The sequence below is a fragment of the Rhyacophila brunnea genome, unplaced genomic scaffold (assembly GCF_057557595.1).
Source record: "Rhyacophila brunnea isolate RB1 unplaced genomic scaffold, BYU_Rbru_1.0 scaffold_5, whole genome shotgun sequence".
NCBI lineage: Eukaryota > Metazoa > Arthropoda > Insecta > Trichoptera > Rhyacophilidae > Rhyacophila > Rhyacophila brunnea.
The window spans coordinates 31,699,906-31,725,717 of NW_028233170.1; the positions used below are offsets into that span (position 1 = coordinate 31,699,906).

Below are 25,812 nucleotides of genomic sequence, written 5' to 3' on the forward strand. Positions count from 1 at the left end.
GTCGTTAAAGTATACCAAAAGGTCATGTTTCCCTTGCACTTCCAGGAACAACTTGATTTCATCATTCAATTCAAACACACGATTCTGACAATTCACAACATTTCCTTTCGACAATCAGCATACTGCGGTGTAGAAAAGAAGAACCTCGTGATCAGAATCCTTGTCTTTGCACAGTTCTTTGGACAGACGGGTGTTAAGAGCTCCAGATTTGATGTAATTTACGATTTTTATCAGCGAATCAAGTATCTCTTGCAGAGGAGTTGGAAGAGTCTTACTGGCAAGAGCATACCGGTGAAAAATAGAGGCATTTCACCATTACTCCCAAACTCTCAACACATGTTTCAACCAACTGTGACAGAATAGTGTACCTAGATTACACTTATTTTAATTTAAAAAAAATTTATGAAATTATTCAAACTTCAAGACACCATTAAAAATAAAAATTGCATTATAGTGAATATTTTTTTTGTTGACTGCAGAAGTTGGCGACCCCACAGAAAACCCGTTGCGACCCCGTTTGGGGTCGCGACCCATAGGTTGGGAACCTGTGCTTTATAGGATACTTAAATCTTGCTTTTTCATCTGTTAAATTGAACTAATCATTTAATAGTATCGATTATTTAATCCTGATCAGATGACCTGAAATCAGATTTGTTATATTTCACTTATGTTTCCACCTAAGCATAAGTTGCAGTTTTTGCGGAAAGTAATATAATTTGATGCATTCTCACCGGGTAGGGTCCTTTGTCTTAGATAAAATTTCTAAGAGTTCATCATTTGACAGAAAGAAGAATCTGTAAAATTAAAACAACAAATTGAGCCCATATCCGGAAAAGTAGCGTTATCCTGAAACGGCGTTCAGAGATATTGGCAGTTAAACATTTCAGTTGGTTGTTGTGGAGATACCCATCATTGAAAATATTTAATTCTTTTGAATAGGGGTAGTTTGAGTAATAGAGAATACGGTTTATTAAACAAAAAAACAAATGTTTATAATTAAATATACGGTAACAAATTTAATGCTGTTTTTCCATATAACATAAAATAATCGTACAACTGATTTTGATGGTAACATCCTTTACCCTAAGTTTTTAATCAGAGTCACTTGAAGTGATGTCTTCATCAGGAAATCCATTTTCAACATTTATTGGGATAAATTCCAATATATTTTTTAACCAATCACCACTTTGTTGGCCCCACAAAATGCAAATAAGACAAAATGTCTTTGATTTTATTTTCCAGTTCCCAAAACGTGGAATATAGATTATTTTGTTCAACGGCTGAAAAAATTGTATTGTACAACTTCTGACAGCACTTACCCACATACACCAAAGTTTATTTTCTTAATAATCTTTCCTTTAAAAGTTTTATAACGTTGATCACTATTCGTGTTCACAATCATAATTTGTTTCATCAATGGAAATTTTTAAAACAAATAGATTATGATTTTATACTCTGTAAATGATATCGAAATTACAAATGGAAATGACGTGACCATCCGCAAGCATGAATTATGTGTATGTAGTGTCCGCCGTACACTGTACGGCATAGATATTATGGTATACGGATAAACAGCGTGCCCCGCGCGGTCAGTTTGGACTGTCTACTGCCACCTATTTTTAGAATATCAAAGTAATATTTAGTGAGTGCATGCATAGGTGTATACTGCATAATTTAAACTCATTTACCGAAAAACAGCGTTATCGCGATAACGCTCGTTTTCCGTATATGGGCTCAATTATTATTTGCTGTTTATATCAATCATAATAACCTACCTTGGGAAGAGCATTCTCTTCTTCTCGAGGTATGTATTTAAGCCTCGCTGAATGTTTTCCAATAGATTGTTTGACTTCTTCAATCTCTCCAGCATCTTTTCTATTTCAATTACGTCTAACACTCGAGGCTCCACAAACACCGCTTTCATTATTTCCCTCCACATCTAAAGACAAATGAATTATTATAAGCATACATGAGATGGATATTTTCAATGCAAACATACATTGAGAAAGAAATTAATATTTTATTATGCAGGGACATTGTTATTTTTAGCTGAGAGTCAAACATAATAATACCTAAAAGGTATTAAAATGAAAGTCATCTCTATTCATACCTGTGTAATGTAATGTAATTAAGTTTATCAGTTTGTCAAAATGAATATACCCTATCGACAGCGCTGAACCTTTTCCCTTCTTCGGGAATCTGTTGTTGAATGTCAGGTGAAGAGAAAATGGGCTCCAGATACATCCATGTGGACTGGACATGCAGCCACTCATCCATGATCTCCTGAAGCAGCTGCAGCTTTGCCTCCCACGCCCTGAACCAAAAGACACGTGTCACAAGAAACCATGTACTTGAAGTCACTGTGACTAAGCCACCAGTGGTAACAATACCTTGCAGACAGTATTTTCCACACTCCTTGTATTGGAAATCCACAAATACCGCATAGCTTACGTTGACTGCATGCAAATTCCGCTCGTACCACACCTATTACTATATAACACTTTATTGCTTCCCTGGTAGATTCACCCACCTTCCCTCGTGCATTTCCCATGGCTAAATAGTCAACGCTTTGATTCTAACGATGAACAAATGGCATGTCCCGACAAAACCTGTCACACCTACAAGTGTTTGTTGTGAGAGCATTGCCTAATTATCAAAAGAAAATAAAGAATATTTATTAAATGTAGTTACAACTTACAGAATCGTTACTTCAAAAGGCTTTATGCACGGAGAATTCTTCATTGTTTGAGTCTTTACAATATGATCATCGAGAAGCAACTGGATTTCATCGACACTCGATAAGATATAAGTGCCGGAATCCCTATAATAAATGTGAGATAATATAAATTATTATACTGTATTATGTCATGTCTATACAATTATTGAAACAAATTTTACATTATTTAGATCAAAAAGTTTGGTCGATATCTAGAGGGATTCATATAAACTAGTAGCTATAGAAAACATATTATATAAATGCATTGATATAAATCACACCATAAACAAAGTGATGGTCTTTTTTGATGATTTGCTTTAGTTACCTACTTATATACTGTTATTTGCATTTTTTGTGATTGCTAATAGGCCCAAAATCACAAAAGTGCAAAGGGTATTTCCTAAAAAAAAATCGGCAATTTGAAATGAGTTGCAACTTATATATACACAGCGCTCGAAATAGAAAAGTTTACAAACGGAGAGCTCGACATTTTTCTGAAGATGTCAACATAGTTGTCAAATTTTATGTGTATTTTATAAAAATAAGTGTGTTAGATTTTTTTGTTATATGGCCTATTCAGCTCAGACGGTCAAATTATTATTTCCACAAGACGGAGCAATAATTTTACCGATTTCATGAACCAGAACGGCGCTCCGGTATGCTCTGGTCCATTTCGAGCCCTGCTTATACATTTTTTTACCTCAGTAACCTTATGGCTTTGATTTAAACTTTATTTAAATAATACGCGCTAGACTAGAACTGTGACAAACAAAAATGAATCCTCATAGAACAGTCTATTTCCTGTCATGGCTTTACCTGTAAGTCAAGATTACAAAGACGAGTTCCTCCCACTCATTGATCATCTTATCCAAGTTTCTCCCAAGGCTATTCTCTTTGGTGGCCGCCTCGGAAATGGTTTCAAACTTGGGGATGTACTCCGTCAGACCGTAGTCGATGATTTTCTCCAGCGTGAGGCTGTCGTCGATGGTGATGGGGAAGCCAACGATCTCTGAAACCTTTTCCCAGTGACGCACTTTCATGCCGGGATTGCCTAGGGTCTGAACCACCGGCAGATGCTCGCGGAAGTTTTCTATTTTCAGTCTGCCAATAGAAATCAAACAGTATAATATGTTAACTATGTACATTTATTACAATTTTTACCACTGACCTTTCTCTAGCGATAGCCGTCGTAAGAAAGTAACGAAGCTTTTTCAGCCAGCTGACATCGCATTTTTGTGTATAATAAATCCATTAAATAAATCTAGGACTAGCTAAAACATCAAAAATTACGACTCGTAATGACATCAAAGCTTGTCACACGTAATGCATCAAAACAACATAATATTATGATTGTTATTTTTAATTAATACTATCTACTAAGCAAATCCAGAACATCGCGTCTATTCTATACACAATACTGCTTTCGGCCGCTACAGCAGCTATCTAGGGTAGGTATGTATCAAAGTATTAGCACTTATTGTAACAGCACCTCTCTTGGCTATGCTAAATTTTAGAGCGAGATGGGCAGTTTTGTCGGTTTAGACGGCTAACTTATTGTAACAATTATAATATCTCAATACATAAATCTGATAAAGTGATAATATTTATCACTTTAGCCCTCGATAGCCGCCTTGCGTATAGAATAGACCCACATAGATTGGTTTAAAATTAGGCAACTTTTAGTAAGTACCTATGCCATTTGCACTATTTGGCAGAGGCATATTGTCTATTCTGAAAAAAAATACAATAGTAGGTAAAACACTCTGCTACTGCAGCTGTGAGAATTCTCGGAATTAGCTGAAATTCTCTGGCCAACTATTTATTAGAGTTAGAGTATTTTTAGCTACTAAGGCCAAAAATGATTCATATGGAAAAATGTTCTTTCCTTATCACTGCCAGCCAATTATTACTAGGTGGACACTTGTAGGCCAGCTATTTTTGGAATAAAATAAATCCCATAAAAATATGAAATAGGAACAGAATGATAAATATTTGTGAAAATTTACCAAATCAATTATCGCGAATATTTTCGCGTGAAAATATACACAAACAGTTCATTCAGAAGTTATGATATTTACAAGAACCCGCGAGTTAACTCGTCCGTGGCCTGACATGACTTAAATGCTTTTGCTCAAAAGCAATTAGACGAAACAATGTTCACACTTACATAGTACAAGTTAATTTTCCTGAATCAACTCATATGAAAAGACATATCCTGAAAAACTATAGTTTTTGTATAATTGCATTGAAGTATTGTATTACGATTTCTTGTGAATATGAATGCAAATTTTCGCAAATGAATCTAATTATTACCCCAATAAGAGCTTCGTTGAAGACCAAAACAGTTTCGGCACTTTTGTTCATCAAACTCGTCAGACCACCTTTGACACTTTTCGATCCTTCAAAATACGTTGATCGGTGGTTACTCAGTGGAAGATCATTCTTAGTGTTAAAGAAAAGGAATCGAGACGATTTGCCAGACGAGAATTAGACTGAACTTTGGAAATCACTATGGCCACCATAAAGGGGGGGCTGACAGGGCTCTAGCCTGGAGGGTCGAAAAGATAAATGAGACAAACGCACATCACAAATTTACTCTAATAGTAAAAAAATCGCCTGGGGCGCTAATTTCCTTCAGACGTACTAACATTGTAAAATATGTGGTTGTGTAATTGCATTTTTTGGTTAATGTTTGATGATACACTGAATACCCTTAATGTTACCTATAACACCATTTAAAAAATGCTACTATAGTGTCACACTGCCTTTAACCTTAGTGATAGGTAGAGGGCCCGCCAAAGATACTGGACTGGGGGCCCACTTCAGGATGTGGGGCCCATGGAAATCACTATACTTTTATTCAAAAATATGTTTTTAAAATTTTATTTTTTACAACTTTAGTAGTTTATTTGTATTTTTTTATGCGTTTATCGTGGCATAGGAAAAGTTGCTTTAAATGATATTTGAATTTAATATTCTTTAGTAGGTAAGAAGTTTAGAAGCAAGAAGTGAGTTCTGGCACCTCTGTTTTTTAAAAAAAAAGCTCCGACAGTAACCATATTCAAAGTTATGACATGTCAAAAAATATTCCAATAATAAGTAATCTGTAAGAAGTACCTGACATTGTTTGCAAGCTGATGAGCAGCCGACGTGTCCGCGAAAGTTTTCTCCAGCTTGAAAACTGTTTTATAATAGTAATTGACGTCAGTTTCAATATTATCCGGTTCAAACGACCCCACCTACGGAGTACAGATAAGAGTGGTACAATAAAAAAATTCAAAAAATAAAACAAAAAAGTAAATTTATTATTTGCATACCTTTGAAGTCATCCAATCATGATTTTTCCTTATGTACTCGTCTGCGCTATCGTAGAGCTTCTTGTATGGTATAAGTTTGTCACTGATTTGTTTCCGTAGAGGGTATTGTGATAGCTCCCACCCGAATGACACCTCCTCCTCGTTGAATTGATCGATTGTCGTTAAGGCGACACTTAATCTAAAAGAAAAATATTAACCAAACAATTTATTACTATGGCCAAGAACAAAATAATGTTGGATTCATTTAAGAAGAACATATTATTGTGTTGCATCTCGCCAGCTTGAAGACAGTGTTCACACAAATACAGTACAGGATGAACGAGTCGCATGGCTAAAAGGTTGAATTTCAAAAAGGCAGAAGGTAAAGAAGGTTTTGTTCTACTCATACTCATTTTGTTGAATAATTTTGATTTGGATATAAGGATGGAGTGACCGAGTGAAAGAATCCATTGCAAAACCAGGCTTCTAGCAAGGTTGATCCAGAGTTCCACAGTATCTATTCTGAAGTGATCACAATCCACAATCATCAGGGTGACGATGAGGAAAAGATAAGGATGAAACCTGAGCCAAAGGAATGGCCCTACGTTGTGGATACAAAATATTTACAAATCTTTTTGATGCTGCAGAAAGCCACGGCTAAATTGTACATTAAATATGTGTAGTGAAGTCAATATTTTCATTTCACTTAATTGTCTCCTAAACCGTCATAATGATAACATACAGGAAATTAATAGGAAAATCATATCAGTGAACAAATACTACTTCGGTGTATTGAGATATTTATTATCCAAAGTCCAGCTTCTGTTAAAAAAAAAACTAATAGAGAAGATAAAATACTAAGCTTAAAAAACCCATTCACAGTTGAGCAGTTAATTACTTTTTTAATTACCACATTTAAATAACATGCTAATCGTATCTAATGTCCATCTAATGTCCACGCGACAGGCGCGTTGTCAGCGCTAAATGTGTTAAGTGGATCAATTAATCAAGAATGAGAGACTGCACTGGTTAGGTTATGTGCATCATATGAATTACTATGATCTGGTAAATATAGTAATGTCACGCCATCCATTACGGCGCAGGCAAAGAAAGCTTACGAGGGATACCGAATTAGAAACCAGCCACTTTGGATAAGGACAGTCGGATAAAATTATCGGATGGACCCCGATGATGATCTCTGCATGTTACATTTTAGCAATTAAAGCTATCGATTGTACTTGAACTGACTTCTCGTTCATGCGGCAGGACCTGGTGACATATTTATACAGCTGTTCCAGGTCGCCCCAATATTGAAGCTCTTCCACTTGCTTGGCCATCATAGAGAGGTCACCGATAAATTTACTTATTCGGACCTTCAACGCATTTTGGTACTCGATAGCTTTCTCGTGACAGATCTGTCGACACTCCTCTAACACGCTGGGCATACGACTGTACCTGAAATAATTAAATAAGGCAGATGATATAAAAAAAATATTATTATAAGAACTATTAGTAATGCAATATGGCAATTTGAACTACGACTCACACAAGTTGGAGTGTTATTCCACAAAGAATTTATGCACATAGCTCGAAATCAATATGAATTACAGTAAAACCATTTGGTTGGGCCAATTATGGTGGCCCTCATTCCTTTTTTCCTACCTACATACCAAAAATCCCAGTTATTATCGTAAGACCAGGCGACCAGCAGTCATGGTTCATGAGTCGACCGTGATTTATCAAAGTTTACAGCCAGTTACTACAAGACAGCGGACGCATGTAGGCTTGTTAAAGCTGCCGTCATTAACTACATAACGATTCATTCAAAACGCATCTGTTCGACCTTTATTGCGCTAAATCTGACACAGTTTAAGCAAACGTCGCATCTATTATCCATCCTGAACTTTTCATCATTTATCCCAAAACCCAAATGAAACTATGAGAGTGACATTCCGAACCATCCGTTTACCAGTGCGTGAGTGTGTGAACACCAAACCAGCTACAACGGGCACCAGCCCTCTCAACACAAAGCGCAACCACCATTTAAAGGAGAAAAAGCCGAAAACTTTGTAGAAAAGCTGTTATAAATTGTATCATTATGGCTATCTGAAGTTTGCGTTTAACTTCTAATAAGTGGGTACATAATATTATATTTTTTTTTTAAATAGTTTTTCAACACACTCACAGTAATAAAATTCAGAAGGTAGTGTCAGTGAAATAAAATTGATTTAATCTATCGACTGTCTTCATAATGTAAAAAAGGGCCTGCTGTTACAACACTCCTTAGAAAATTATCGCTCACTGTTTGTATGCAACATAACACATAAGCCTTTATTAATACACACTGTACATACATACTGTTAGAACCTGTTTTGTTTTAGGTTCTGTGGAATTTGGGCAATTATTTAATACTACTCTTCATCTTTTCTCATATACACATAATGATTACAATTATTAAAATGTTCATGACAGATTTTTCAATAGTATGTCACATTTATTGATATTATCCTTTACATTTTACGACTTTTTCAGATTCAATTCACAAAATCACAAACTGCCATATTTAAGAGCAGTTTCCCCCTTTATTGAGAGGCGTTTACTTTATACATGTTCTAAGAAAATCAACTTACCATTGAAACGTGTTATTATTTGCTTTCACTTCGAGCGGAGTGAAAGTGGTATAGTCGGAAAGAAACGTTATGTACTCCATAACATATTTTAATCTCCCTTCCATCTCAATCAGAATGTTATCTTCAACAACGTTGCTGTAAAGCTTTAAATCCATCAGGGCAGCCGTATTTGCTGGAGCCGTTAACAGTATGTTGGATATATTTAGATATTCTTCGCCAATCCTAAAAAAATTTGCGACAACTTACTATCTCATGTAGACTTTATTATTTTACAAAGTTTGGACTTTTGGACTAGAAGCTTTCGAGAAGCTAAAGACTTTTGAGATGGGTCTATATTGGTCCACTGTGAAGATTTCTTCGGCTGAGCTGCATACTTCTGCCTATTTTCGGCAATGAGAAGTTCAATTCACTTCAGCTCAGGAAAAAATAGAGGATAACGGATGCGTAGGTAAAAAAAAGATTCGTTTGACTACGCAACCTACATAAGCGATTTAATGTCCAAGGTGTGGACTGATATGACTGACCCAGAATAGGGAGGTGTACTGCACTTTGGCCGCTGACTCGAACAACTAAGAATAACTCGAGGGAGCCTTATGAACTTTTAGTATAACAGCGCTTGATGGGATTACTGGAATGCTTGTTGAGTGGTTGGATCGGTAGCTAAAGGAAAAATAATATATTATTAAATCGGCACGTTGAAACATGACAGCATTGTTCATAGCACCTATCTTTGGCAGTTAACGTTCTGGTAATATGTATGATTGTGAAAAGTATGCTAGTCGAGAGTACTGATTTTATTATCAGTAACTAACATGCAAGTTGCCGACTACCGCTTAAATCAAATCACATGTTTCATGATCGGCATAGTCCCGGGCAATATTCTTTGTCGAAAGATCAATAAAGGCACTCACTCTTTAATCATGGTCTGATAGTCTGAAGTCATTCTGCCAAACAATTGATTTGCGAATGAGGTTGCTGCATTTTTCAACGCCGTCATCAGATCGCCTCGTTGCATTTTATACAAGCCGACCACGACCACCTGCTGCAACTCCATCTGTATCTCAGAAGTTATGTCAACGAACTTCACAGCTAAGTCACAATATTCCTTGAACGAGTTCGGAGGATCCGCATTCAAGAACTGTTCAACTTCCAACCTTGTCTGAAATTATAGAAGAAATCCACAATAAACTAATGAGCAAAACATTGACTAAAACGCTTGCTTTGATACTATGGGTTGCAGGTTCAGTTATCATGACTGGGTCTAATTCACATATTGCTTTTTTCAATTATACACATTATTGTGTGCTAGGATTCAACAAATGGGCAAACACAAATGGAAAACCCTCATAAAATGGTAATGTATCAAACGATGATTGATTCTGTTGGCTAGACGACAGCGACTTGCCTGTGCGGTATAGTTTGTGCAAAAAATACGGAACTTTACAGTGCTTTTCGGTTTGCGCGAGCTACAGTTTTCCCATCCATACACACGGGCTTCCCGATACAAACCGGTTTACGCAGGTAAGCTTGTGGTAAAGCATGAGCGTCTAGCCGGCGCTTTAGTATAATTTTATAAACTGTCGATGGCATTCTCTAATTTTTGGATGAACATTTAATGACAGTGTTTCTAGTTTCAAAGGTCACACTTATTTATTTCTCAGTGCATTTGAAAAATAACAAGATCATTTTGTGACTTTAAAACAGTTTTTATACAAATCATTTTACAAGTATCTTAAGATACTAAATAAGGTAACTAATGAAAATATCAGCTCATCAATCAATCAAGAGTTACCTCTCCATTTATAAGAGAAATGTAGTTATCAAAATCTTGAATTCTCAATCCGGGTCCAATTTTCTGGTCTTCCAACATATCGTGGACCTTCTGTTTACAGTCTTCGATGTATTCCATATTGATCACAGGCTGAACAAAAAAATAATCGGTCATTAAAAATAGTATTTCGCTTATTATTACCAAATAGTTTGGACTTAAACTAAAGAGATTCATATATTGACATTTTCAAAATGTTTTTAGTGTAATTGAATTGGTAGCCATAGAAAAAATACTGTGTTGTGAAACGTCTATAGAAAGGGGCCCTGAGCTAGCGTACATTTCTTATCATGATGTGGCATAGGGCGGTTTCAATAACCAATAATTATGACAGCGGAAACAATATTTAGTAAAGAAAAAATACATTTACGTTTACAATCTTCAAGCAATCTAGCAGATTTTAACTGGGAAATGTCTCCAGCAACAGGCATACATGCTTACATATTATAATACGAGGGTGGGTCAATAATTCCTTAGAAAAAAGCATTAAAACAGTTTTTTTTTTTTTTTTTTTTTAATTTCTCAACATAATCTCCTTGGAGCTCAATACACTTGGTTAGACGTTTCTCAATTTTTTTTAAACCGTCAGAAAAATAAGTTTTCGGAAGGTCCTCAAAATAAGCATTTGTCCGATCGATGACTTCTTCATTTGAAAAAAAACGTTGTCCACTTAGCCATTTTTTTAAGTTTGGGAAAAGGAAAAAGTCACTGGGGGCTAAATCTGGCGAATACGGTGGGTGGTCGACCAATTCGAACTTCAATTCTTCAATTTTAGCCATTGATCGTAAACATGTGTGAACACGGGCATTGTCCTGATGAAAGAGGATTTTTTTCCTGTTTAAATGAGGCCGTTTTTCTTCAATTTTGTTTTTTAGCTGGTCCAATAAAGATGCATAATAATCCCCTGTTATTGTTTTTCCTTTTTCCAAATAGTCAACGAAAATAATTCCACGTGCATCCCAAAATACAGTAGCCATAACCTTACCAGCTGATTTTACGGTTTTCGCCTTCTTTGGACATGGTTCGCCTTCCGCAATCCACTGCTTTGACTGTTCTTTCGTCTCGGGAGTATAGTGGTGTATCCATGTTTCATCTACAGTCACAAAGCGACGAAAAAATTCAACCGGATTGCGTTGCATGAGCGACAACAGGGCTTTAGAGGCCACCACCCTATTGCGTTTATTGTCGACTGTGAGCAAACGCGGCACCCATCTTGCAGAATTTTTTTGCATGCCCAATTTGTCATGTAAAATAGAAATGACGCTACCTTTTGAGATCCCTGTAACCTCAATTATCTCACTCAACTTTAATCTTTGGTCACTTAACACCATATCGTGGATTTTATTGATCATTTCTGGTGTAGTCACCTCTACAGGACGTCCTGAGCGTGGTTCATCCTTTGTTGATGTACGACCACGTTTAAATTCATTTAACCAGTTATAAATAGTTGCAAGTGAAGGAGCAGATGTGCCGTGAACTAAATCCAACTCATTTTTTATTTCCTTTGCTGTTAACCCTTTTATATTAAAATGTTTAATAACAGCTCTAAACTCAATTTTCTCCATTTTTGTAAACAAGCAATTTTTTTTTTTAAATGTACGAGAAACACACAACAACCCGACCAATCTGATTGAAACTTCACAGCATACTGAATCGGTAGTGCCGCTGCATGAAAACAAACCGCTTACAGTACTAGTCGCGCCACCTGTCGGCTTTTCTAAGGACTTATTGACCCACCCTCGTATATTCTCAGGCCTAAAGGCCCAATGACAGTGTTCAGTGTAGTTCAACAGTAGTGTATTTAGTAATAGAAGTAAAACAATCACAAACCAGGCTTTGAGAAAATCACATAAATATATTGTGTCCTCACTGGGAATCGAACCCAGAGGTCCCGGATGAAAGGCCAGCGTCTTACGCACTGCACCACGAGAGTATAAATCGACAGGTTCAGACTCAATAATTACAGTATGTAAAACACCCCTCTTCTCACATAATTTTGTATTAGCTGACGGCGGAGATCTGAAATTTGGCCGGCTCACACATTTTTATTTTTGTGTACCTCACGCTAAAAATTCACAGAGCACAAAAATGCAATGTTTGTTACAAATTTAATGAATGTATAATGTGAAACACCTTGAATCTAATTCAACCTTTTTTCAGCATCACTTTCATATTTTATATATTACTAGCTGACCCGGCAAACGTTGTTCTGCCATATAAATTATTTCTAGTGAATATTTTGGTTGTTAAATAAAAAATAATGAATGTATCGTAAGTGTGTGGGGATGGGATCTATGACAGAAAGAGGAATGGAGCGCTGTAGACGATGACCGCCGATAAAAGCAAAAAAACACCAACCATTCATTTTTTCAATTCAAAATGAGTAATGATGTTCAAAATGAATGAATTACCTGTAACAGGATCTCGTTGTTTAATGTTTATGCAATATCCGTCTTGTCCCTACCAGAAAATTAGCGGATATTGGAGAGCGTCGTATGAACGGTGTGTTTCAGCGATGAACTCCAGATTATTGTTTCTTCTAAGTGTACGTCCTGAGTGGCAGCGTTCGGCGCAGCGTTGAGCGTTTTGCGCAACTCGAACGTATAACCGTGTGTGAAAATGTTCGTAGATAATGTCTTTTTTTGGTTATACATTTATACAGTTATACGTTTGAGTTGCGCAGAACGCTCAACGCTGCGACGAACGCTGGCACTGAGGCCTCACACTTAGAATCACGAATTCTCGCGTCGATGTGCGGTCGCCAACCATGATTCCAGCAATGTCGTAAAAAACAGGTGCATTGAATCGATGCACATGCTCTCCAGCTGATGTTTTATCAGGATTGATGACAATAGCGTGATTGTCACTTTGCAATTCGTGCATGTGTGCATTGAAGAATTTCAATAATTCATTGTGCTCATTCAATAGGGCGTCCAGTTTGCCGACGATACGCCTGGCATTAGGCGAATTGAGGTTATTGTAGCCGCAACGTGCATCCACACGATTGATGTCCTCACTGCCCATGAAGTAGATTTGTATAAAATTATGTGGCTCGTTTGGCATTGGCAGCAATGAGCCTACTTTGTGGTATACCTGGCCTTTGATTTTGAACGTAGAATGGAATTGTTGACCATTTGCCGGAGTATTATGAACTATTTCTGTTGCTCCGAACGAAGTCATTTGGAAACATGAATTGAATGTGCGAATGGACTTCAGGAACAGGTTTGAATCTGGAACCGTGCCGATGAGCAAGCCGTTCAATGTTTCTGGTGGTATCTCAATTTCTGGTAGTTGCACTTGGCCTGATGTGCAACACATCCCGGCTGACTCATGTTTGAATTTGAGCGCATAACAATGGAGACATTCTTTGTCCATACCAATCAGCACTTTCGGATGAGCGGAATATTCAATATCAGGCTCGTACTCGAATGCGAGACAAAGAAATGAAGCGGATGTAAATGCTCGATGTACTTGTTGGCGTTGTCAATCATTTGCTCTGCGTGTGTTGACTACGAACCGGCGCGCTTGGCTCCGTTCCAATTGTCGTTGTTAATTTCGTTCAGCTCGTGCCTCTTGTGATTGAGATGCACGCAATTGCGACATGCTCACACGCACATTTTTGTTATCTTGTTGGATTTGTTCGTCTGTTCTTTCTGCTCTACTATTTCGCATGTTTGTGGCTTTATTCGTTCGACGGCCCAAATGGCCCCCTTGCGTCTTGCTGGCATTGTGCACTGTAATACACGCACATAAAAATAGATAAATTAAAATAAATCGTACAAAATTTTGCACGCACTGCGTTGTGATATGCCGAATGAAATGTCAAAATGACGCGACGCTTTTCTTGAATTCTTCTCGGACGTAGCGCCATCTGTCATTCAACAACATAAATAATTTCGTTCTGTTTGAAATACGAACGACGGTTAAATTTGTTCATACAAAAATAATAAAATCGCAATTAAAAAAATGGGAGGGTGGGGGTAGGAGGGTGAAAATTCGGGGTTATAGGTATTTTCTGATGCCAAATAATAAAAAAAATACAAAAAAAAATGTCAAAAAAATGAAAGAAAAATTTTTCTGGATAGAGATCCCTTATCACCTAGCGGTATGAAATATACTTGTTGACCTATTCTCATACCTAAAAAATATACATAAAAAAAATCATAAAAATCGGTCGAGCCATTTCGGAGGAGTGCGACCACAAACATCGTGACACGAGATTTTTATATATATAGAGATGAAATAATAGTGATAGTAGTAAGAGATACCTTTAAGCAGACAATGTCAGCAGAGTAATCCTGATATAGTAAAGTTTCCAGTCTTGGGATAGACTTGCAAGCTTCTATCAATGATGCATAGGTGACCAATAAAACTTCTCGGACATGTTGGAAAGGGGGATCAAACGCGATCGTCTCATTTATGAATACCACGTTTATAAAAAACCCTTGATTGATTCCCTAAAAAAATAAATACAGAATTAATTTAACAATACAGGAGGACCTCGATTTTCGCACATAATTGGTTCCTGAAAGTGTGTTCGAATGTTAAATGTTCGAAAGTAGACTGATGTTGGTCATCGATCCATGATTACAAAGATTTTTCCATTTCATCCACAACTTTACTATGCCGTGTCTTTTGGAAACAATCTATAAAGATATATTTCCACAATTATCACAACATATCGTAGACCTGTTTGTATTATACGAACGTCCGATTGATGCAAAAGATTCACCGCTATCAGAATGTCTAATAATTTCCATCTTTGTCTCGATCGTGTGAAGTTTATGAGTCCTTGATTTCTTTATGTTCGTGTCAACACTGCAGTTTTTCCATTTCTTACTCACGTTTATAAATTTTTAGGATGAAATATTTGAAATGAATAAAATTAGCAAAACGCACAACACAACACGCCTGCACGCGCTCCTACACAAGACTATACCTCTCCCAGCTAGCTCACAAGCAAAGTGACGGGTGTGAACAGGATGCAAAAGATGCAAGAAATGCACTTGCTTGTGAGCGATCGAGAGGGGGATATCTTTACCCCACAGCGCGCCATTTTAAAAAAACGATTTTTTTTAAATGTGCAAATTAGCGAATTGTGCGAAAGTCAAACATTCGAAAGTCGAGGTCTGCCTGTACATAAGTAATATATACATTGTTAGAGTTAGACCATTCGAATTATTGTAAACTGTGTTTCCTCCATCCTTATGATACGACCTGCCCATCTTCATCTCATCAGGAAGCTCAAGAGAAGGATATTCATTTATAATTTAGTTGAAAACAGACCTCGGCGTCGAAGCATGTTAATTTAAATCGATCTTTTCGCAAAAACCACTAATCATCGAAGATTTTATTTCAAGAAACGTTATTATTGTCATTCATGGATTTATTATTATTAGCTATCCGCCAACTGTAAAACAGGGCTGTCAAAATAATATTTTAATATTTTATTAATAATCAATCACAAATAAGTAATGATTTTCTTGTTGGTTTTATCAACCTAATGGTTACGTTTTAAAGAGTTACAAATAATTGAAAGTTAATATTAGCTTACTGTATAGATGGAATATGTAATTACACATTTCCAAGCGTCAAACGGCATACGACATTCATCTAAAATAATGATGAAAAGACTAGCTGCTAATTATGTTATGTTATTTTTGTATAGTTCTTATTTGCTTAACAAAATATTTCACATATATGATGAAGTGTATTTTGATATGAGTAGGTGTATCGTAATATGAACTTGTATCATTAAAATTGCTATTAACACAGGAAAATCTGTAAATCGTTAGAATGTTAATTTCATCATAGTTTCTAATTAAACCTGTGTAAGTACATACTGATAACTCGGGTGGATATCGTTGCAAACATACTATTGATATATCTACAGGTATTTATTATAACCCAATTCAAATTGAACATAGGTTGTTACTCAAACAATATTATAGTATCTTTATGATTTCGAGAAAATAATAGCTACGATGGTCTATAATCTATATCAATTATTTGAAAACATTACATTTGCATGTAGGTACATATATAATAAATAGTGAAAAGGTCAGATAACTGTTTACTGTGCAATATAACATCAAAATTTGTATATACTTACCTAAATGAGGAATGGCATTCATGAGTGAATGGCTGAAAGCTTGGAAAATGTCTTTTTTTCTATTTGAAAATCTTTTAATTGTGTATTATTTTATTACAGATTAAAGGCCAACTTCATATAACTAATAGAAAATACTGTTTATTTCTAAGAATAAAAAAAGACAGGAAGGAACATGTGTACAAATCATGGCAATCAGAAAGGCCGGCAAATATGGCCGACAATGCATGATACACAAAATTACAAACACATACGAAGTTTACCGCACACGTACAAGACCACGTGATATTTGTTTACGCAAAATCATCACTTTCCAAAATGGCGAATTTGGTTGCCAGTTGTTATACTGTGATGAATCAGTATGTTCCTTCCTGCCTTTTTTATTCGTAGGTTTGTTTACTATGTACACCGAGAAATTTCCATCTATAAAATCGGAAACAATTTTTACGATGAGTTTTGGAATATAATGCAACCAAAACTGGAAAAATTCTATCATGGGTGTTTATTTCCTGAATTAGTTGACCCCAGTAAAAACAGGTCCATGTCACTACGTAAATTACAGTGGATATTAGATGCACAAAACTTAAATATTATATATTATAAATAAAATTTTTAAAGTATACATATTAATAAATTACATCTTCGACAGCCCTGACGGAATGAATATGAAATAATGATCGACCGCTACACTTGGAGCGAGTTTATTGACACAAACAACTTTGACGCGACCTTTTATATTAACTAGTAGACCAGATATTATGGACCACATGTAAAAAAATCATATTTTCAATTCTCAAGGCCAATTCTGTAGAGCGTCCCCTTAAGCATACTACCATAACAATTTGCACTATACTTGGCTTGATAAACAGGCGATAGGCTGTGGAAAATTTGCTTAATATTTTGTGGTCAGCAGTATTCATCGTAAAAGCATATAAAACAAAATACATACCAATCTTAACTCCATTTTAACAAAAATGCGGTTAGAGCTATTTATTTTATGAGGGCAGTATAGCGACCAAGGTTAGTGTAGGTAAGAATAGCTAGATTTATATTTACCCCAATATCCAGAATGTAATTTGTGTATTCTTCAATGGATTTTAAGCACAACATTTGCAGATTATATGTCATTATACAAGAGAGACAATCGTAGAATCTTTTCATTTTCTTTGGTTGATTTGTGCTCGGAATTAACTTCTTTTTGCTACCCTAAAATTAATTCACAAGACCAAAAGTAAGATTATTTGAAATTGCATTCAAACATAAAAACAAGCGGGACCAAAGTTGAGACAATTTATTTATCAAAGTTCTTTGATTTCCATTTTTTCTTCTGCTTTCCAAAATCGGTTCTTTATTGAATTATCAGTGTCAGATTGGTAAATAAATATAAAAATGTTCTGGCTTAACGCATACAGCATACTTGTGCTCTGAGCCAACACCACATTTCACAGTTGATAAAGATACACTCATTTTACCCGTGACAACCGACCAAGGTCGGTCTTAAATCCAATTGGCTTGAGCGCATTACCGACCTACGCTTTTCTCTTTGGGATAGTTGTGAATTAATTGTAAGTAAGTGATAGATAATTTGAAAACCCTTCAAATATATACCTAATAAAATAATCAAAACTTGAAAAATTATGCATTTGATGGCCGTATGTTTTGGTCACTGGTGTTCTACAAATCATTTCATGATTCGTGTATAGGTAGGCTTAAGAATAGACTACTAAAAATATTGATAAATAAAAAAATATCTCTACTACCTGCAGGAAAATGTTTTGAATGGTTGGCAGCCATTGATTATTCAAAACCTTAATGGCACTTTCAATATGATACTTGCATATAAATTGAAAGTCTGTTATTGCATATGCCTCCTTCGCTTTGACCATGTCCTGCATGCTTACCAATCTCAGATCGCTGCAAGAAAGATAAACATTAAAACATTATAATATTTAATACCCCATTTATAAGTGCATGGATTTACTGCTGACAGTACGTATTATCGTGACCATAATAAGAAAATGCACATGTAAACATGTATTATCGTGCAAATTGCAAGATTGCATGCATAGATCAAAAAAGTACAGAATTTTCACGCAAAAATTGGACAGTAGAACGATTGTGGTGAACCTGCTGGTAAAAAAACGAATTACATCATTACTATTTAATTACTCATTTTGATGTTAACCAATTTTCACAATCTATCAAATAGTACCATACTATGACAACATCGCGTCACGCTTACTCTTGAAGAATGAGAACAATTATTATCGTGATAGTTTAAAATACACACTATTGGTGAAAGTAAATCAATGCACGTGTACAGGCGCTATTATAACTCACAATTTTATTATAACACCACACAAAAATATATAAATAGTAATATATACATAGTTTGAATCTGATCCATGAGATGGCAGTATATAATGTAATTAAATAGAAAACTAGCTTGATTGACAAGTAATAGATATTCTTCACATATGCTACCTTCTCATATGGTGATTTTTGTCGTTCAACTGTATGTTGAATGAAATCAATTGATGAGTGGGAACTATATTTCAACCATGTTGGTCAACTTGGAAGTTGAATTGAACGAAGTTGAAGTCCTTTCTACTTTTAATTGATTCAACAGTGAATCATCATTCGAGTCTACTGGTTGCCTTTGCCTACAGCAGTGTTTCCCAAACTTTCGACATCTGTGTACCCCTTCTATAATTTTTGTAACATTGTACCACACTTTGAGAAACACTGGCCTACAGTAACCAAGGTGATAATAACTTGCATTGGCACGTCAAACCGGTTTCGAATTGCATACGTATACATGGTTGGTTATCGTGCATTACATTTAATTTCTGAATTGAACAAAAAAGTTTTGAAGCAGTCAGACAAAATGACGTTAACAAACTAAAATATTCACTCGACGCCATCTAGGTTACGACTAAGTATACTCAAATTGATGTGTGGGAACATTCCTTTCTCAACTGTTGACTTTTACAACTCGAATGTTGAAAAAGAACATTTCTTTTTCAACATTCAACACAAAGTTGAAAACCAAAAATTGCCACATGGAAATGCAGCATTAAAGTAATATTTTAACACTGTGAAAAATCTAGAAACACATAAAAAGGAAAATACCTTCACGGTGTGGCTGTAAGAAGATATAATTCTCGAGTGTGAAGAAAATGGGATAAACTTAAACACGTGTTGAAGAATATATTTTCAATATTTGTCTAATATTATAACGTATTAAAGTTTGCCACATAAACGAAACACACATTCAATATTGGTAATATCTTAACCTTTTTACATCCGCGGACCACAAAAAAATCAAAAAAAGTTTTGCGGACCATCAACATTGGAATAAAATAATAAATATTTATATTTACACTATTTTTGAAACAATTGTCGAAATATAATACAACCCCACATCAAATGTTGGGTTTCTAGGTAACTATTTTTAAAACTACGGAAAATTTTTGCGACCCACCTCAAAATCTTCGCGGACCACCGGATAAGAAACTATGTTTTAGAGGACTCAGTGGGCTTTGTATTTCTTGCGTTTTATGGCCTGACCGTCATTAAGTCATAAACCAAAAACCTACTTCAAAGTCTTGGTCTGTGGTGACTGCCTTCCACATTTCTATCTTATTAATCTGTGGTAGAATCAAATACGTCCTAACATTTTATCATTAAATTGTCCTGTGCCACCATAACATGAATAAACTTAAAACAATTCAAATCATTGTTTCAATATCACCCTGCCCTTAAAATTAATGTGGAATACTTAGCAACAAAGACTACATCCATCATCATCTCTACACACAATAAGATATTTTTATTTATTGATTAATTTTCTTATTGTTACTTGAACTGTTGCCACCAAATGTCCAAGACTTGCGCTATGCAAGGATTTATGCTGTGCAGGTTTCTCTTGAGGAAATGTTTTGCAGTCTGTACCCGACTAAGCCATGACCCGTCGCGATCATACAATTCCAATCGCTCGCTAGTCACATTCTCCTCCAATGATTCTCTCTAAAAATTTGATATATATAGACAGAATTATTAGGAATTGCCTACTATAACCATATTACAGTCCGGTGGCGAAGGGTGGAGGTGGAGATTCGACATAAATAGTGCACACTAAACTTTGTAACTCATATAATACATTTGTTGTCACTGAACTAATAATATAAATTGCAGATGGTATTGGTACACGTCATACTTATATTTAACTTTTTTTATTTTTTTCACCACATTAGTTTCTAGCAAACTTTATATAGGTAGGCTACAGTTTAGCCGGCTCTCACATCAAAACTCGTCCGCCTACAACGTGTCGAATACATCGATGTGATGTCGTCGTTATTCACAAAACAAACGTTGCCAAATGAAGCTCTGCAGATTGGTCGAATGCGACTGAAGGGCTAGCAACAGGTAAAATAAAGACACCCATGACTCCAAAAACATCAATAAGATAAGATCAAAAAATATGGTAATATGTTTCATATATAATATAAAACAATTGGTCCGACTAAGATTTGAGCCCACATTGCTAGTCCAACGTATGCCTACCACTCAGCTATATTATTGGGTTACATGTAAATTGTACATATAATATTTCACCGTGAGCTGTCTTACGGTGTGAAAGAGATAGCCGTATATCATTGAGAAAAAAATATGCGTTGATCATGGAGCATTGAAGACAGTAATGTTCCAATTGTATTAAATTCAATAAGAATAATAATTTGATATATTGATTGGTATCAAATATCTGATAATAACTTGATACTTATGAGTACCTACCAGTATTTTATATAAATTATACAATATTATGATTGTATTTCTAATTTACTTACTTAACAATTTTCTTCTATCTTTCCCTTTTTCTTTCTATTTTGTGTTTTATGAATTTGATCTCAATATTATACGGCCATCTATTCCCGATACAACATCTCACGGTGAACTGTAATATGGCCAACTGCATACGTACAAATCTTCGGACACAATATTGTTGAGGTGATATTTATTCAAATAATAATCATGTTTCTTATTACCGTGTTTGGGTCACGCAGGGCAAAATCTACAATCGATTTCTTCATACTCATCATGAAGTCTTCTTTCATATCTTCGGTTTCTCTTATCAAGATGTCATTCCATTTCTTCAATTTAGGGGAGAGCAGATTATGAACTCTATAATATAGATATGAATATCTTTTTAATGTCACTGTCATGCGAATTTTAATCTTGTTTGAGTGAATTTATGTCTCAATTCAGATGGAATGCGTATGTTAATCTAAAGAATATAAAAATTGATAATAGAGTCTAATTTTCTCAGTGGGCCTTCCTCGTTGCTGATTCCAAGGACTCCCCATTAAGCTGCAGAGTTCACTCTGATACTCACCTCTACTTGCAAGAATTTCTCAGCTATTCTTCGGTCTAGTGCAGTGTTTCCCAAAAAGCAAAAGTTTAAACGCATAAAATTTATGGACATATCCCACTTTTCATGAGTAATTGAGATCCAGACGAGTAAATGACTTCAAATGAGTTGGCTATCGAGTCACGATTTCCTTAAAAAGCCTATTGCATAACGTTTCAACACATGATCTCAGGATTTATAGTATGGTCTTAAATGTTACGCTTTCCACAGGATTCCTCAAACTATGTTGAAATCGTCTAATACGTACTGATCTCTCTTATTAACTATTGTTTAATTCACTTCCAACTTACCTGATCAGAATTTTCTTATCCAAAGGTGCAAAATGCACATTTTCCATGCCGTGTTTCAAATAGTAATAATAGCGCAAGACTTGTCTCTCGTGAGCCGAAGGAATCTCATCCTTTTCTTCGGGAAGCTCATTGTGGACAATCAGATTCAAGAGTTTCTCTCGGAATTCTTCTCGGGCCTTGCGTAATTTGGTATATGACTGCATTACTGAAATGATTTGTTGTTTTATTTACTTATTTACGAGCTGGAATCCCCATCCAAGGACTTGCAACAACTAATTTTTGTCAATAGGAAGATATTGCATATAACTATACAAGATAATATAAGAATTATTAGATTCTTAATATTGAAAATACATCATTATAAAAAACCTCAAAAACATACCTATCAGAAAACATCATAGAAAAAAAAGAGTTACCTGTAGATTTTCGTTTCTTGGGTTGTATTTTATTAAACATTCTTTTGTGAAACATTTTATCGCCTGAAAAATATCACCATTATAGAAAATTTTAGGTATGAATAATGAAATGTGTAGATATAGAGAAATTAGATGGTACAATTTTAATAGAAACTTTAGTTTTTAATCCAAACACATGATTTCATTGTCTGAATCGTTCTTAAAAACGAATTTGTAGTACGTATTAGCAGTCATCTGTCACAAAAATGTCACATTAATTGGGTAAATGTGTCGCAGACGATGTCATGAAATTTTATAACTTTCTTTTTAGACCAAACCTAACCTAACCTAATGACACAAACAGAAATTACAGTCCTTTGTGAGTGCTCCCCAGGTGGAGTAGTAGAAGACGTAACCATTTCAATCTGACCTTAATAGTCAAACCCACCACTAGATTAAAGATACACACCCCTTGGCAAAGCTTAAATTAATAAATATGTACAGAGTCCTGCAGTTTAGCTTGACAGATCTAACGACCCCTCAAGGTGAGCTATAGATGCAATAAGTCGGTCATAAGGGCCATGTATATACAGGTAATTGATTAAGGTATCGGTAAAAATAATAATAAGATATAAAGACCAATTAACATAAAAACCTCAATAACTTTAGTTAGGCATTGTTTCATGTAATATAAATATAATATATTATTGTAAATTGTAAAATAATAAATTTAGAATATAATGTACCTGATGAATATTAAAACGAGAATACGGACGTGCGTTAAATATGAATTGTAGACATAACATAATTATAATTAATTCTATAGCACTAAAGTAAGAACGTATTCTTAAGATGTCAGTAATAGTTTCATAATGTAAAATCAATCGCAATCTCTTAATTTTCATAACAATTAAATTAATACAATCTAATTACGCGGGAATCGAGTCTGCGATCTGAGAAGAGGACGACTCTGAGAGCGGCGTTCCCAAATCGGTATTGCGGATGCTATCTCGCTCGCACATGGCGACATCTCGTTCACGCGATACCGTGGAAAGCCGCAGAATTTCATACAAAATATGCACCCCTATTGCTCACGATCCCTATGTCCGATCGGGCCGAAAATTTGTAAACTTAATTAGGTCCGATCAGGGACGATCGTATCAAGACTACAGCTACATGACATAAGGGGTTCGTTACCTTAGAATAATTTTATCTTAATAAATATATAATAATATAGACATCTTAAGAATACGATTAGCTGGATAAGTTAAACCTTTCTCTCAATAAATTTATTTTGTAATAATACAATACATGGTACACGGATGCGGTTAATGAACAGGCGCAACCTTGTGACTCGGTTTGCTCAGCCATGACGACACTCACGATGCGATTTGTGAACTGATATGAAAGATCTTTCGGAGACAAATCGATCGATACCTCATACATCTCTGTACGTGGGGTTTTCGCATGGTTATTTGAAAAACAAAATATCGAGTGTTTTACAAATCGCACTCGCAGTATGAGCGAGTACTCGGTAACCACCAAGTACGGGCACAAGGTATGTGTGGAATCAAAGGCAGTAATCCCTCTGACCTCTTCGCAATTAGGCAAAATACCTGCCAACTGCGTGAATTCGGCAGTAATTTTTCTGCCTAGTTCATGTATTGGGCAAATTACATAGTGGCACTCCGGTGGTGTTTTTTGCAAAAAAACCAAATATGTCAAATGCTCATGCATTGGTCAAAATAGAAAGTGGCATTTTTTGCAACTAATCAAACCAACCAAATGTGTCAAATGTCATTGATTATATAAAAATATAGATTTGATTCTTGCTTGAGTATCTGGTAATGGTCGATTTGTTTGTTTGTTTGTGATAGTATGATTTGATAGTTTGTTGACAGTTGTTAGCTAACCTCAAAATGGACATTCAGTTGAATTCAGAATTACAAAACCTAACCTAACCTAATAATAATAATAATAATATTATATTATTTCATGTTATATTATATTATCATAGACTATGAAAAGGCGTTTGATTCCATCAAAAAATTCTCAATTTTAGACGCCCTTAGCAACCAAGGAATTTCCAGACGCTACATAAACATATGGAACAGTATATACAGTGATGCCACAGCATGCGTGAAACTCCACAAATGGTCGTGTAAATTCCCCATTAACAAAGGTGTCCGGCAAGGTGATACAATTTCACCCAAACTATTCACCGCTACTCTTGAGGACTTATTTAGGAAACTTGATTGGGAGGAAAAAGGTATTCCAATCAATGGGGAGCACCTCAGTCACCTGCGCTTTGCAGATGATATTGTTATACTCTCACAAGGCCCGAAAGACCTCCAAGGTAGAATGCAAGAACTCGCGGATGTCAGTCAAACGGTCGGCCTAAAGATAAACGTCTCAAAGACAAAAGTGATGAGGAACTGTTTTTCGGACCCTGCGATTATCTGTATTAATGGCTCCCAACTCGAGCAAGTCAGCAGCTACGTCTATCTCGGACAGCAGGTGCCCATAGACGGAAGCATGCACGATGAAATTGCTCGAAGAACAAAGCTAGGATGGAGTGCTTTCGGACGTCTGAATAGTATCTTCAAGAGTGACCTACCATTATGCCTTAAGCGTGGGGTGTTGCTGTCATCCAGTGGTACCCAAGGGGCACAAAACGGCCACAGGGTAGCCCTAAAAGCCGCTGGATTGACGAACTGGTAAAGTTCGGCGGAAATACGTGGCGGCGAACGACACAGGACCGAGAGAGTTGGAAGAAGCTTGGGAAGGCCTTCATCCAGCAGTGGATTGACCCCGGCTGATGATAATATTATATTATGTCCAATTATAACTAATAAAACCATCCGTATTAAATTTAATTTTTCTATCATGTTGACAGTTTAAGAATTCCATACCCTGCCGAATTCACGAACTCGGCAGATATTTTGCCTAATTCATGAATAAGGCAACGGGCTCGCATTTTTCGTGAATTAGGCAAAATTTAGCCGATTTCATGTAATACGCAATTTGACACATTCGGTGTAAGGGTGGCCATGAGATTTTACAACTTTCTTTTTAGACCAAACCAAACCTAACCTAACTTAACCTAACCTAATATAA

The 25,812-nt window shown here is 35.8% G+C and overlaps 1 protein-coding gene across 1 annotated transcript in view; it reads right to left on the reverse strand.

Annotated features, from left to right (window-relative positions):
- LOC147066309 (dynein axonemal heavy chain 7-like) overlaps positions 1-25,812 on the reverse strand; it is a 145,475-nt gene that overhangs the window by 113,230 nt on the left and 6,433 nt on the right. The window contains exons 2-19 of the mRNA XM_085956032.1: positions 22,717-22,779; positions 22,301-22,505; positions 21,628-21,763; positions 20,442-20,608; positions 18,340-18,493; positions 17,636-17,785; positions 14,739-14,927; positions 10,435-10,563; positions 9,554-9,801; positions 8,643-8,864; positions 7,261-7,467; positions 6,034-6,211; positions 5,834-5,955; positions 3,533-3,817; positions 2,699-2,821; positions 2,161-2,314; positions 1,776-1,939; positions 732-794 (exon numbers count right to left, since the gene is read on the reverse strand). Of these exons, the coding sequence (XP_085812158.1) occupies positions 732-794; positions 1,776-1,939; positions 2,161-2,314; positions 2,699-2,821; positions 3,533-3,817; positions 5,834-5,955; positions 6,034-6,211; positions 7,261-7,467; positions 8,643-8,864; positions 9,554-9,801; positions 10,435-10,563; positions 14,739-14,927; positions 17,636-17,785; positions 18,340-18,493; positions 20,442-20,608; positions 21,628-21,763; positions 22,301-22,505; positions 22,717-22,771 (2,951 nt within the window). The 5' untranslated portion in view covers positions 22,772-22,779. The remainder of the gene's footprint in view (positions 1-731; positions 795-1,775; positions 1,940-2,160; positions 2,315-2,698; positions 2,822-3,532; positions 3,818-5,833; positions 5,956-6,033; positions 6,212-7,260; positions 7,468-8,642; positions 8,865-9,553; positions 9,802-10,434; positions 10,564-14,738; positions 14,928-17,635; positions 17,786-18,339; positions 18,494-20,441; positions 20,609-21,627; positions 21,764-22,300; positions 22,506-22,716; positions 22,780-25,812) is intronic.